The 14,480-nt window shown below is 38.8% G+C and overlaps 1 protein-coding gene across 2 annotated transcripts in view; it reads left to right on the forward strand.

Annotated features, from left to right (window-relative positions):
• Positions 1 to 14,480, forward strand: part of TENM1 (teneurin transmembrane protein 1) — a 904,402-nt gene that overhangs the window by 489,774 nt on the left and 400,148 nt on the right. For both annotated transcript variants that reach the window (XM_086388154.1, XM_086388153.1), the window contains exon 7: positions 1,582 to 1,822. In XM_086388154.1, coding sequence (XP_086244280.1) covers positions 1,582 to 1,822 — 241 coding nt within the window. The remainder of the gene's footprint in view (positions 1 to 1,581; positions 1,823 to 14,480) is intronic.

Raw genomic sequence — 14,480 nt, forward strand, 5'->3', positions numbered from 1 at the left:
TCATTGAGCCCCAAGGACGGAAAGCAGGCTTCCTTGTTAAGGTCATGAGTATGAATCCAGAGGTTTAAAAAAAATTAATGGGATGTTAAGTACTTTTGATGATTTTTTTTAGTGGATATGGGATTTGGACTGGGTCTAGAGTAAAGGGAGTGCTTTAGAAAATTCATGAAGCATTTTAGTTCCTTTTAAATATACAAGGGTAGCTGACTTTCTATAAGAATGCTTCATGTAAAATGAATGATCACCACTCCTTATCCAATATACAATTGGATACAATTCCCTATACACAATTCCCTATATAAAATTCCGTTTTTCACATAGCAAGTTTATTTAAAGGGAGAACCACCTGTAGTAGAAACCACTGCTGAAAATTTGTCATGCTCTTGAGGCACTAGTATCATTTTAAAGGATGAAAATGATGCCAGTGTCTTCACAGTTCAAGTCTGAGGTGGAAGGATTGAAGAAAGTGATTTTTTCCCCCCTCTGATCAACCACTGCAAAGTGAGTCTCAGCACAAACCAGCTGAGCCCTTTGCTAGACATGGAAAGCCTCTGGCATTTTTCTGCTTTTCAAGTCTCAGTCATTTGGGAGGTGGGACAAAGCCATGCTGTCTACAAAGTTTATCAGCAACATGCTGGTGTTACAAGAAATCGCTTGACATCTGTTATGTTTTTCCCGTGAAAGAGATGTGGCTATCAACTACAATAGTGATTTCTTTTCAAAGGGTTTAATTGGGGTATTTCGCATGGGCCAAATTCTAACTTACTGTCTATATGTCTGCCTGCCAGGAAAATGGCAGAAAAATACCAAACAATAATAATAAAGAAGGTCTGAGGACCGCTGTCCCAGGATGCCTCCTCTGCAAACAGGCATAAAAAAATAGTTTCCTTGCTGTCTCAGCTGCAGCTAATATCGCTGAGCTTCTAGAAAGGTGTGGCAAAGAGGGGAGAGGTATGGACTGTGTTTTGCACAGCCGTAGAAGTATGTCTAACAACCTGAACAAACTCCTAGCCTCCCTTTTATAAGAAGCACTGAGTTGGGGAGAAGGGGAACTGGCCAAGAGAGTTACACACTTCTGAGCTGTTTTTCTGAAGTTTGGTTTTGCTCCCATGCAGGCAGGCTAGCATCCTTTCCTGAGGAAAGCCAGAAGGTGGCCTTATACTTTTAAGTGTCAAGTGATTTTCCTTGCAACAAATTTGTGCCTTTCACTGGTATTTTCCAAAGTGAGACTTTTGCAAGTGATGGAAATCGGCTCACTTCTCGTTGATAATTTATTTGTTCAGTAGCAGAAACTGATAAATTGTGTGAGGCGGCCTCGTTTACTTTAGAGCTGCTATAACCCTGATGAATTTACATGTAAATGCAGTTGTGAATGTCTTACATTTCAGAAGCTCACTGCACGTGTTTTTGTATGTTAAGTGACATTTTTACAGAGAGACTGAACTTCCAACTCTCCCGCCCACCCCCACCCCATCCCACGGATTATGTTATTGGGAAATCCTCAGAAGTCTGACGTGCTGTGTTTTCCTGACTGCCTAGTGAGTCAGTCTCTATTTTGTGTTTTTCTTCTCTCCTCTTTAGACATGCAGAGCAGCCCACACAACCAGTTCACCTTCAGACCCCTCCCGCCGCCACCACCGCCTCCGCACGCCTGCACCTGTGCCAGGAAGCCACCCCCAGCGGCTGACTCTCTTCAGAGGAGATCAATGACTACCCGCAGCCAGCCCAGCCCAGCCGCTCCAGCTCCCCCAACCAGTACCCAGGATTCGGTTCATCTGCATAACAGCTGGGTCTTGAATAGCAACATACCATTGGAGACCAGGTACTTGAGCTATGATTGATCCCACTAAACTTAAACATTGGCACAGGATGATTCCACTGAGGGCCGAAACACATCGTAGACAGCTCCTGAGATGCAGAAATACATTGATACGCACCCAGACGCCTGGGCAAAAAGGCAGACACCCTCCACAAGCCTGGAGACACACACAGGCACACCCATCTAGATCCAGGCACACCCATAGACACAGACCAAACAAAGCAGATGCCCCTGTGAATAGGAAGCCATAGATGCATAAACACCCCATAGGTAGACACCCACAAAAGCATATGAAAGCAAGCAATTACCTAAATTGTCATTGTATCCTCAAGAGTTGTCCCTTGTTTTAAGATCCTGCAATATTACAGGGAAATCCAAGCAAAATTGGAGGAAAAGCAATAGTTTACATTTTATTTAAGATCTTTTTGACTAAGTTGCCTTCAAACATTTTGAAAATGGATTTGTTCCATCAGAAGTCCATATGTGTAATTTTCAAAACTTGATTCTGCCATTAGGGTGGAGTTTGATCTTTTGATCAAAAATTAGCCTCTATGTTTCTGTTGCTTGATATATTTAAGTTTCCAAATTCCTCCTCAAATCTTTGTCAGGTGATTAAAGTTCTACTCCTCCATAGTTCTAGATGCCTTGGTCATAATAGATTTCAGCACTCGATGTGATTAACTGAGAAATTATTCATTATTTCTAGGTACTCTATCTTAAGCCAAAAATTACAACTTTCTATTGTTGTAGAAAAATATTGCCTAATAAGACATAGTATTCTGTTGTCTGTTAAACTCAAGGACTTCCCTTTGTCTTATATGTCTTCTTTAGGTCTACCACCAAAGCTTTTTCTAAACACACTTGCATGTAAACACTGGGTATAAGGTGTTACTTGACAAGCAATGTCTGGTGTCACCTCTGATCAACTTCTATCCCAATAATCTGAGAATTGGAATGGAAAGGGGGGGACTAATAAACTCACATTTTAAAATTATTGTTTCTCCTTAGCAGCATATTAACTTAAATGCCAGCCAGAGCATCAGAAATATGCCACCAACAACAACCTGAAAACACTATGGCCCACATCCAGGAAACTCTATATCATCCATCACTAACTAGATTAAATAGCTTCAAAAAGTGATATTACTGATCTCTTCCAAGAGATAATATAGCAATAAGCACCTGTGGGTACTAGTGAGAGGGTTTGTATAGCGTAGCATTTCTTTTTCTTTTTTTTTAAAGGGAGGAAGTGAATTAAGTGAGAAAAGCAGAGAACAATGTTTATCTTCAAGGAGTTTTCACTAATGGTGGTGATTTACTCACTCTTTTAATTCCTTTGCAGGGCTTAGTGATAGCTAAGAAAGCAGTGGGCCCATTTGGTTAACTAGCAGTCTTGATAAGCAAACATATTTCTTTCATCTAAGAAGCCAAATAACAGGAAATCTGGAAGGAGGGTGGGGAATGGGCTCAGGCAAATGGAGAGAGAAAACTATTCTTGTTTGAGATGTACATCTAGGCATGTTTGTACAAACTGCACCCACGGACCTTCTGTATCTATGCAAGGAATGTATTAATTGGTCTCAGTTTCATAAGACGCAGAGAAGAACATAAGTTTTCATACGAGAATGAGCAGAGAGAGTACCTTTTTTGTGCATTTGAAAATATATTCAGGATCACAAAGATGAATTTTTAAAAACCTAGAAACCCTATCAGCTTGATCAGCTAGGATTTTCCAAATATATCCTTTATAATGTTCATTTCACATGCAGTCAATAGAAGGTAACTCTGCGAGTGCCCTGGTACTTAATTAAGAGCTGTATGACAGCTCTCTGAGCCTCAGCTTCCACATCTGTAAACATGAATATAAAAATGCCCATCTCAACAGATTGTTAGGAGGATCAAGCCAGTGTAACAGAATGTGCATTGTGAAGCATTATAGAATTCAAAGGTAATATTGCCATCCTTATTGTGTGGTTACCTGCCTCTCCCTAAATATCTCCAGAATAAGACATTAGCTCATTCCTCAGGCGTTCCATTTCATGTCAGACAACTACTGGAAGATTCTTAATGAACACAAATCTCCCACCCCTTAACTCTACCCATTCCTTCCAGACCTAGTTCTGGGATCTCACAAAATAAATAAAACCCCTCTCACATCTAACAGCCCTTCACTGATCCTGAATCTTCTCTACTTAGAGCTAAAGGTTTCCCCCATCCCTCCACCTGCTCCTCACAGTAACTGATTTCAAATCCTCCATCCTGGCTGTTCCCTTAGAGCACACTTCTGTCTGTCCAGTCTGCTCTTGAAGTGTCACAGCCAAGGCTGAAGGCACGTGTGGATTATTAGGCTCTTGGATTGAAAGGAGCAGTGGTTATTCAAACTGCCTCAAACAACTGAGAATATCTTTTTAAGACTATTAATGTCAGGCAATACTGGTCAATACACAAGGAAGGGTAAGGCCTATAGATCTCTGGCACTGATATGACTCAGCAATTCTCTGCAGTGTTGCCACTCTTTATCTTTTTCTTTGTCCAATAGCTTTTATCGTCAGCTCAGTATTTCTTTGGTCTACCACACAGTTTCTACTTTCTCATAGCAGGGTCAGTGTTTCATCGCACCACGTGACTCCAAGTGTGCCTCCCAGCACCTTGCACTTTCTCCCTTCAGTGCCTGTTCCGTTGCTACCTGCCTAATTCTCCTGCTAGCCTTAGGTTTAAAAACCTAAGAGAGGGACTTTCCTCGTTGTCCAGTGGCTAAGACTCCAGGCTCTCGATGCAAGGGGCCTGGGGTTCCATCCCTGGTCTGGGAGCTAGATTCCGATATGCTGCAACTGAAATCAAAGATCCCATGTGTCCCAACTAAGACCTGGCACAGCCAAATACATAAATACTTTTTAAAATATATTTAGAAAAACCAAGAAGAGTGCATTTGATTAGCCCAATTCATCCCTTTTGTACCAGGCAGTGTTCATGTTTCTTGGCAAGCCTTGTCAGTTATTCTTTCAGTCAGCTGAGGCTGATGGGAGAGGAAGGTCATATGATTAAAAAAGCAATAGCCTGGACACCTATGGATGTCATTGAGCACAGGCTGGGAGCAGATCCGATGTATGGTAGACGGAACGCTCAGTAGACAAGCAATTTGATTGACTCATTCAGGAATTTGCATTATGATAAATAATCAGTTGTCTCCCCTATTCTAAGTAAATATTGGGTTCCATAACATCTTATGGAAAAAACCCAAATGAACGTTTTGGCCAACCCAATATTTCTCTTACTGTTCTTTAAACCAATGTCTGCATTTTTGGTGAACACATAACACTACTGATACACACCAAAAACACTATTTAATTCAACTCAAAACTTTTAAACGAGTTCTAAGGCTAAGCCACATCTCATTTATTTTATAATTATTACATAGTTGGTAGGTTTTTTAAACTGTGTGTTTGGGATGGAAAGGATATAGGTGGAAAATAGGTTTAGAGCTTCGATTTAGCCTAATTGGATTTCATCTTGTTAAGATGTAGCTGAATTCTAATTCTGCCATAGAAAGTATTTGCACTGTACTACACTCATTACTGTGTCATTTGTAGGTTTGTTAGATATGCCTTGCTCTTTTTTTTAAAAAAAAAAATTTTTTTTGTATAAGGGCTTCCCAGGTGGCACTAGTTGTAAAGAATCAGACTGCCAGTGCTGGAGACGTGAGTTGGTTCCATCCCTGGGTTGCAAAGATGCCCTGGAGGAGGGCACGGGAACCCACTCCAGTATTCTTGCCTGGAGAATCCCATGGACAGAGGAGCGTGGTGGGCTACAGTCCATGGGGTCACATAGAGTCAGACACGACTGAAGCGACTTAGCATGCACCCATAGCCAATTAACAATGCTGTGATAGCTTCAGGTGAACAGTGAAGGGACCCAGCCATACATATACCTGTATCCATTCTCCCCCAAACTCCACTCCCATCCAGGCTGCCACATAACACTGAACAGAGTTCCATGTGCTAGGCAGTAGGTCTTTGTTGGCTATCCATTTCAAATATAGTAGTGTGTACATTTCCATCCCAAACTCCCTTACTATCCCTTCCCTCTATCCTTCTCTGGCAACCATAAGTTTGTTCTCTAAGTCTGTGAGTCTCTTTCTGTTTCGTAAGTTCATTTGTTTCATTTCTTCTAAACTTTCACAAATAACTGTGATGTCATACAATATTTTGCCTTCTCTTTCTGACTTACTTCACTCATATGAGTATGTAAATCATTAATAAAAATGTTATATAGGACAAAATCGAGGTCAGAGCTCAGTGGCATGCCACTGGAAATCTCCCTGCAGGTTGACATTTATCCATCAGGCAGCATTCTACATTTCTCTATCTTGTTCACAGACATATCATGAAAGACCTTGTCAAATGCCTTGCTGATACCCAGATACAGAGTGCTTACATTTTTACTGATCTGCCAAGCCAGTAATCAAAAATAGAAATGAAATGAGGTTTGTCTAACATGACTTGTTCTTAAAGAATTTATGCTGCCTTCTGATGGTTACTACTTTTTTGAAGTGCTTACAAATCCTCTTTTTAATAGCCTGTTTCAGGATTTTGCACTCAATCAGCATGCTGTCCCTTGTCTAACCTAAGGCGCCCATGTGCTTTGTGTCCCTTTTCAAAACCAAAGCTCATATTAGGGTCTTTAGTCTTCTGACACATGTCACCCACACCACAATCCCAAAACCTAAACAACTATGACTAGGCCATCTAACCGCAGGACCTCTCACCACTCTGGAATGTGATTTCAACTCATTTAGAACAGCTGAGTGCCTTCTTATGGGCACCTTGCCTATATTAGGCTTCAATTTATGGCTATGATATTGATTACCCTTTTAGGTTGAGTGAAAGTGAAAGTCGCTTAGTCGTGTCCAACTCTTTGCAACCCCATGGACTATACAGTCCATGGAATTCTCCAGGCCGGAATACTGGAATGGGTAGCTGTTCCCTTCTCCAGGGGATCTTACCAACCCAGGGGTTGAACCCAGATCTCCCACACTGTAGGCGGATTCTTTACCAGCTGAGCCACCAGGGAAACCCAAGAATACTGGAGTGCGTAGCCTATCCCTTCTCCAGTGGATCTTCCCTACTCAGGAATCAGACTGGGATTTCCTGCATTGCAGGCAGATTCTTTACCAGCTGGGCTATGAGGGAAGCTCCTCTTTCAGGTTAGAATCATTCTTTTTCACAAAAAAAGATACAATCACTCATTTGATACCATTCCATGAGTTGCATGTCTAGCCTATCCTTGCTCTTCTTGTTCTAAACATATTTTTTTTAAAGACTGTTCTGTTATCTTTAGCAGGTTTTTTCAACCTTTAGGGTCATTTCAGGTGTGATTCTTTTTGGCATTTTTAACCACACCTTCTTATATTTATTTATCTTTGATTTTCATCCCTTCTTTTCAGTACATGTTCTTTAGAAATATAGGTTGGAGAGCACCCAGTCAAGGCACACTTATTTCAATAGCCAGCAGATCTCCCCAGCTCTTTATTCATCTCCTTTTCTTCACTGTCTCCGGGTGTGGACTCATACCTACTTCACTGTAGAAAACCATTTTCCTGAAGTCTAGGATTTTGCTTTATAGAGTACTTATGGACTTTCAGATAAAATGGTTGCTTTCCCTAAAAGTTTCTGTCACCTTCAGTTCACCAATTTTTCTTTTCTAGTCAGTGAGAGAAGCAATTCTCCTTATCATTTTCTCTACCTTCTGGGAGGTGGAGTTGTCAACAGTGGAGGTTGAAAACTTGTCAGATATTGGCCTTTAGTTAAATGATATGTCTAGCTGGTTGCTGTGGAGCTGAAATCACTCGTGTTTACTACATTTGCTCTTAGAACAATTTTGGAGTCATGTTGGAGCATCTATGTCTTCCGTCTAGCCAAGTGGCTTACTGTAGACTCCCTAAACTAGTCACCAAAATGAATCTTGCTGAAAGATTTTGCCATGATATTCAATACTAGGGAGAACTTGGAATTGATATTAACATAACCACTCCAACTCACAATGACAAATCAGAATTGTGTGGAGGAGTCAGGCCTAGCCAGAAGAATGGATACCAACTATCCTCATTGATTTTTAGCATATTCTGACAGATGGCTGTAGCTTGTTATGTGGCTAACCGCCCTTGCTGGCTTTAGGCCAGTGTGACAACTCAGGGGAGCCAAAAGGTTATTTTTACAAAAGAAGAGCCAATGCCATTGGCGGAGGAAATGTTGACAAGGAATGGAAAGAGAAAAGAAATTTACATGACCAATGCTTGTTAGCAGACTTACAGAGCTAGTGTCTATCTTGGGGAAATAAGAATCATTTGGAAGAATCATTCATTAGTGGTGATGGCCGTGATTTAAATATCTATGGGATAGCACTCTTTAAATATTAACCCGTAAATGTAAGGTTTCTACTGGTAGTTAACTTTATTTTATAGTACCATTAAAATCTACCTAACATTTAGAAGTAGTTCCCCCCCCACCCCCTTAGGACATTCGCTCTGGAAAAATAGATTCAGAGACCTTTTTTTTTTTTTTCCCTTTAATAATGACTAGAGGAAAAAAATAGCTCAGAATGTACATATTCAGTGCTTAGATCCAACAATATTGCGTGCTTTAATCCTTTAACAGCACTGGGGTTAGCAAAATCTATCTTCAGCCACAGATTTAAAGATTCTTTTTAAGACAGGAAAAGACTTCGTGGAAACTAATCTATGACCTATAAATCCTGTTTATTACAGATGAACAGGAGTCAACCAAGCTTTTCAGCCTATACCAAATGATGGATGTGGAAGATGCTAAATTTACATGAAGGAAAACTCTTAGCCGTTAAAATATATTTACATATTGAGAATAAAAAATATATCTATAGTAGTCAGTTGTGCTTGGGCAGTGAAGAGCAGTATTTTGGAGATTATTGTGATACAGACTCTAGTCACTTTGGTGGTGGTATTACTTTTAAAAATGCTTTTGAATTGACTATTTATGGTTTCAATTCAAAATTAAAACCACAGGCAAACATGTGTTTCGTTTTATAAAGAAAGGAAATTTTACCATAGGTGAGATGAAACCTGGTTTTAATATGGAGATTTATTTAGTAATCCAAATGTGAACATAAACAGATGTTTTTAGGGAATTTTGACATAATGAATTGATTGGGGAAATATATAACTATAGCAAACAAAAGATACATTTTAGAGGCATCTCTGTACTAACCTTTCTGCCCTCCCTCATCATTCATATATACGTCCCTATCCTGGGTTATATATTTAAAACAGAAATATCTGGTTTTGATCCAGAAAGGAACTAGTTCTTAACAACTCATTGATTACAAAGTTACTTATCCAGTTAATCATAATAATTATTTTCATTACCATGTCGAGTTAATAGACACTTGTCCCTTACTCAGTTCAGGTCAGTCGTGTCCGACTCTTTGCGACCCCATGAATCGGCACGCCAGGCCTCCCTGTCCATCACCAATACCTGGAGTTCACCCAGACTCACGTCCATCGAGTCAGTGATGCCATTCAGCCATCTCATCCTCTGTTGTCCCCTTCTCCTCCTGCCCCCAATCCCTCCCAGCATCAGAGTCTTTTCCAATGAGTCAACTCTTCGCATGAGGTGGCCAAAGTACTGGAGTTTCAGCTTTAGCATCATTCCTTCCAAAGAAATCCCAGGGCTGATCTCCTTCAGAATGGACTGGTTGGATCTCCTTGCAGTCCAAGGGACTCTCAAGAGTCTTCTCCAACACCACACTTCAAAAGCATCAATTCTTCGGTGCTCAGCCTTCTTCACAGTCCAACTCTCACATCCATACATGACCACAGGAAAAACCATAGCCTTGACTAGACGAACCTTTGTTGGCAAAGTAATGTCTCTGCTTTTGAATATGCTATCTAGCTTTGTCATAACTTTCCTTCCAAGGAGTAAGCATCTTTTAATTTCATGGCTGCAATCACCATCTGCAGTGATTTTGGAGCCCAGAAAAATAAAGTCTGACACTGTTTCCACTGTTTCCCCATCTATTTCCCATGAAGTGATGGGACCAGATACCATGATCTTCGTTTTCTGAATGTTGAGCTTTAAGCCAACTTGTTCACTCTCCACTTTCACTTTCATCAAGAGGCTTTTGAGTTCCTCTTCACTTTCTGCCATAAGGGTGGTGTCATCTGCATATCTGAGGTTATTGATATTTCTCCCGGCAATCTTGATTCCAGCTTGTGCTTCTTCCAGTCCAGCATTTCTCATGATGTACTCTGCATATAAGTTAAATAAGCAGGGTGACATTATACAGCCTTGACGTACTCCTTTTCCTATTTGGAACCAGTCTGTTGTTCCATGTCCAGTTCTAACTGTTGCTTCCTGACCTGCATACAGATTTCTCAAGAGGCAGATCAGGTGGTCTGGTATTCCCATCTCTTTCAGAATTTTCCACAGTTTATTGTGATCCCCACAGTCAAAGGCTTTGGCATAGTCAATAAAGCAGAAATAGATGTTTTTCTGGAACTCTCTTGCTTCTTCCATGATCCAGTCAATGTTGGCAATTTGATCTCTGGTTCCTCTGCCTTTTCTAAAACCAGCTTGAACATCAGGAAGTTCACGGTTCACATATTGCTGAAGCCTGGATTGGAGAATTTTGAGCATTACTTTACTAGTGTGTGATATGAGTGCAATTGTGCGATAGTTTGAGCATTCTTTGGCATTGCCTTTGTTTGGGATTGGAATGAAAATGGACCTTTTCCAGTCCTGTGGCCACTGCTGAGTTTTCCAAATTTGCTGGCATATTGAGTGTAGCGCTTTCACAGCATCATCTTTCAGGATTTGTCCCTTATATTTTACTAAAATTATGAAATATATTTGAGGTAGCAAAAAATTATTTTCCTGTGAACAGTTTTCCTTATTTTTACAGAGTGGTACGTGTGTGTGTGTGTGTGTGTGTGTGTGTGTATGTGTGTATGTGTGTATCAAAGACATTCTATTAAACATCTCCCTTTGGGAAAATCCAGCTGCTTCTTTATTAATTCCACAAGACAAAAAGTTTGTAGCTTTAAAACCAAAATATAAGATCAGGTTAAGTCCTAAGGTCTTTGAAATGTCTCAGCAAGAATGGTGAAAATGTAGTACTGAGGATTCCATTTAAAGAAGAGCAAAGCTCAAAAAGAATTGCTCCCTTTGGCAAACAAATAAGCAAATAAACAATAACAGATACTTTGCCATTCTGTTAATTTTTTGGTGTGATATCTGAGGGTATAAGAATGTGTACAATGTGAATATTTTAAATGAAAAACAGTTCATTGTAAACATTATGATGAATTAATTCTAACATAGATAAATTTTAAGAAGTTTTGACAAATATTTATTGAGTGTGTACCATGTACCATCCACTATTCTAGTTGCTGGGGCTACATCAAAGAAAAATTCAGACAAAATCTCTGTTTTCATGAAGCTGACATTCTAGTGAGGTAGAAAGCCTTTACCCTAAAATGTTAATTATATTGAAGCTACTAATATTGTAGAAATTGACGGGGGACGGGGGACCAAGATACCTCTTAAAAGCCTTCTTTTACTTGCCTTCACTTCCCTACAACTTTCACAGTATTTCCCCTTATCTGTGGTCTCATAACACCCTGTTCATTTGTCTATGGAGATCTTTCTCCATTGTACATTTGCACTGGAGATACTTTATTTACTTGTCTTTATTCCCTGTTGCATCTCGACTAAAGGACTGTGCCTTTTTTTTCACTTTGACTCCTTCGTTCTTGGTTTATATAGTTCAACAAAATTTTTGTAGGGTATATGGACAAACTGATAGAGAAACTGAGCAAGAAACTCCAGATGGAGTAGGTTTCTGAAATCAGAAACAGTAGTTTGTAGAAGCCAACAGTGAGTTTTATTTTGGAAACGTATATGCAGGACATCTAGTTTGAGATGTCCAGTATCTAATAAGTAGTTGCAAATATGGATCTGTGTTCCAGAAAAGGAAGAAAAATGGAAAGTGTTTTTCTCCTACCACTTACCGAATGCTTATACTATATGCCAATTATTGTGCCAAGCCATCATCACATTAATTCCAACTTAAGGTTTTTAAAACTGAGGTTTATAGAAGTTGAACAATGTACCCCAAGGTCACCAGTTAGTATGTAATGAATCCAGTTAATGATAGACATGGATAATTAAGAATTTCATCAGTCAATGTATTAATAATAATTGAATTTCCATGAATGATGGAGGAAATACTATAAAACCTATAGGAGTGTTTAGTATAAGAAGACGACAGTAAACGAAACCCATGGAAACACATTTTAAGAGTCCACAAAGGAAAGAAAGCCAGCACTGGTGTTTGAGGAGTCATCTTAGAATGGAACAGAACAGAGAGAAGAAAATTTCAAGGAGATAGTGACCATGATTTCCAAGTGCCTCAGAGGAATTAAATAGGATATGGATGAGAAAACACCATTGATTCTGTCCATTACAGGCTTCTTGATTTTTAAGCAGCTAATTTCAGTATAGTGACAAGATTGAAGACAATAGGTTTTAAGAACTGGGAAGATGTAAGAAAAGAGAAATAGAAGGTAGAGTACTGGTTTGAAATGGAATAGTAGATTGAAAAGAAGCAGAATGGGCAAAGCATTCATATAAATTGGAAGGAGGAAAAAGAAAATGGAAGGAACTACATTTAATAAGTAGGTACACAGTAGTCACCAAGATGGTGATGTGACTGACAGAAAGAAACCTACAGATCAAGTTAGAGATTAAGTTTCCTTAATGGTAAAGAATATGGAAACTTGCAGAGATACTCACATAATGCTGAAGAAACCTGCATGATCCTACAATGGTACAGGCTTCTGGGGTTACCAAGTCTCACACAACTGGGAATGACACTGCCTTTGGGGAACAATTCATCCTTTAGGTCTGAGAAGTTTGTCTTTACTAATCCCATACTGGAAGGAGGTATTATATCAATACCACACTTATTTAAAGTTGACTCTTGAATATAAGTCATATTTCCAAGGGCAAGCAGATATTATTGGCCATTCCAAGATTATAATTCAAACTTCTGGTCTCCATCTGGCACACACAAAACACTAGGCAGCCCCTGTTGTTGATGAAGATATTCAATAGTGACATGTATGCATAGGGCTTCGCTGATAACATAAATGCTGACTTATGACTATTTCCTACTGAACTAGCAAAATATCAAGTATAGTATAAAAACACAGATATCATTGATTCATTCCTTTTGTGGCATTATATAAGCCTCCTAAGTAAATTGCTTTTCTTCACAAATAAAATCTTTGCAATCTGCTATTTCCCCACCATTCAACCTTTCAACTAAATACTTGGGTTGGTTTTGGTCTATGAAGTCAGATCTTTCAAATTTGTCAGTTACCATACTGAATAGTGTCATTAACTTAGACACTTTTATAACAGTATGGCTGGTTGCTTTTTATTAGATATGCTTGTAGCTAAATACTTTTCCTTATTTGTAATACTCAAAAGATTCAGATTTTAGATAACATATTGTATATATGTGCATGTGTGTGTGCACATGTAGGTGTATGTATATATTTAATTATGTCTGATTTTCTATTATCCAAAGTCTTTTCATTCATTATCTCATTTTAAACTCTAAACAACCCTAGGAATTGTACAATAGAAATAATGTCCAGTTTAAAGATAATGAAACTGGGTCTTGGGAAATTTTACTAATATTTCCTTATGGCAGTTTATAAGATTTGGAGTTAGGATGCAAGTCTCCATGCAACCAATCCAATACTCTTTGTACTATAACAACTTGTCTCTGGAATATAAAGAACTGCAAGTCATTTATTTTTGTCTTTTGATGAATATTTATAGTTCAGTTAAATTTCCCTGCCTGGAGACATAATCTCGGTTTTATTCTATTTATATTAAAATCTTGATGAGTCTAAAAACCCAGAAAACTGAGGGTTCTGGTTAATTGGATTTGGTAGTTAGCTTAAGGTTAAATAGAACTTTTGAAAAATTACCAGTCTTATTCAAAATTATTCTTAAATGTGAATCTACTTTCCATTTTAATCCAAATGATCATAATTTAATCTCTTATAAATGAAAATCTTACAGTAAGTGAGGGTTGTCATTGTAAACATAATTTTTTTTATTGTATAGTACTCTAGATGTAAAAGATATGGTAGACAGAGCCAAATGTCTCTGGATATACTTTGAAAATTTTGGATGGTCTCTTGTGACTAGTTGAAAAAGCACTGAATTTAGAGTTAGAAATCATGAGTATAAGTCCGGTTCTGCAATGAAATGGATATATGACCTTGTTAATGTCTCTTTCTTCTCCCAACCTCATTTTACTCAACAATCAGTTGAGAGAATAAAGTTAAATGATATATGAAGTTGTTTCTGGCTTTATGTTGTTCTATGGTTTGCCTTCTTGTCATTTGTTCCTTTACTGAAAGAATGCTATTCGATTAAGATTTCCAGTTAGTTAGATTCTAATTAATTGCACTGTAGATGAAGTCCCCCCAAAAGTCATATAAATTTAAATTGAGAAATCATGATTCCTTCCAGAATTTCCATTAGCCAAGAGGAAATGAATAAAACCCTATATATCCCTGTGTGTCAGAGGGTAGCAGTAATGGCAGGCAAGT

This window comes from Bos grunniens, chromosome X (assembly GCF_055505025.1).
Source record: "Bos grunniens cultivar Pamir isolate PY7600 chromosome X, Bosgru_T2T1.0, whole genome shotgun sequence".
Classification (NCBI taxonomy): Eukaryota; Metazoa; Chordata; class Mammalia; order Artiodactyla; family Bovidae; genus Bos; species Bos grunniens.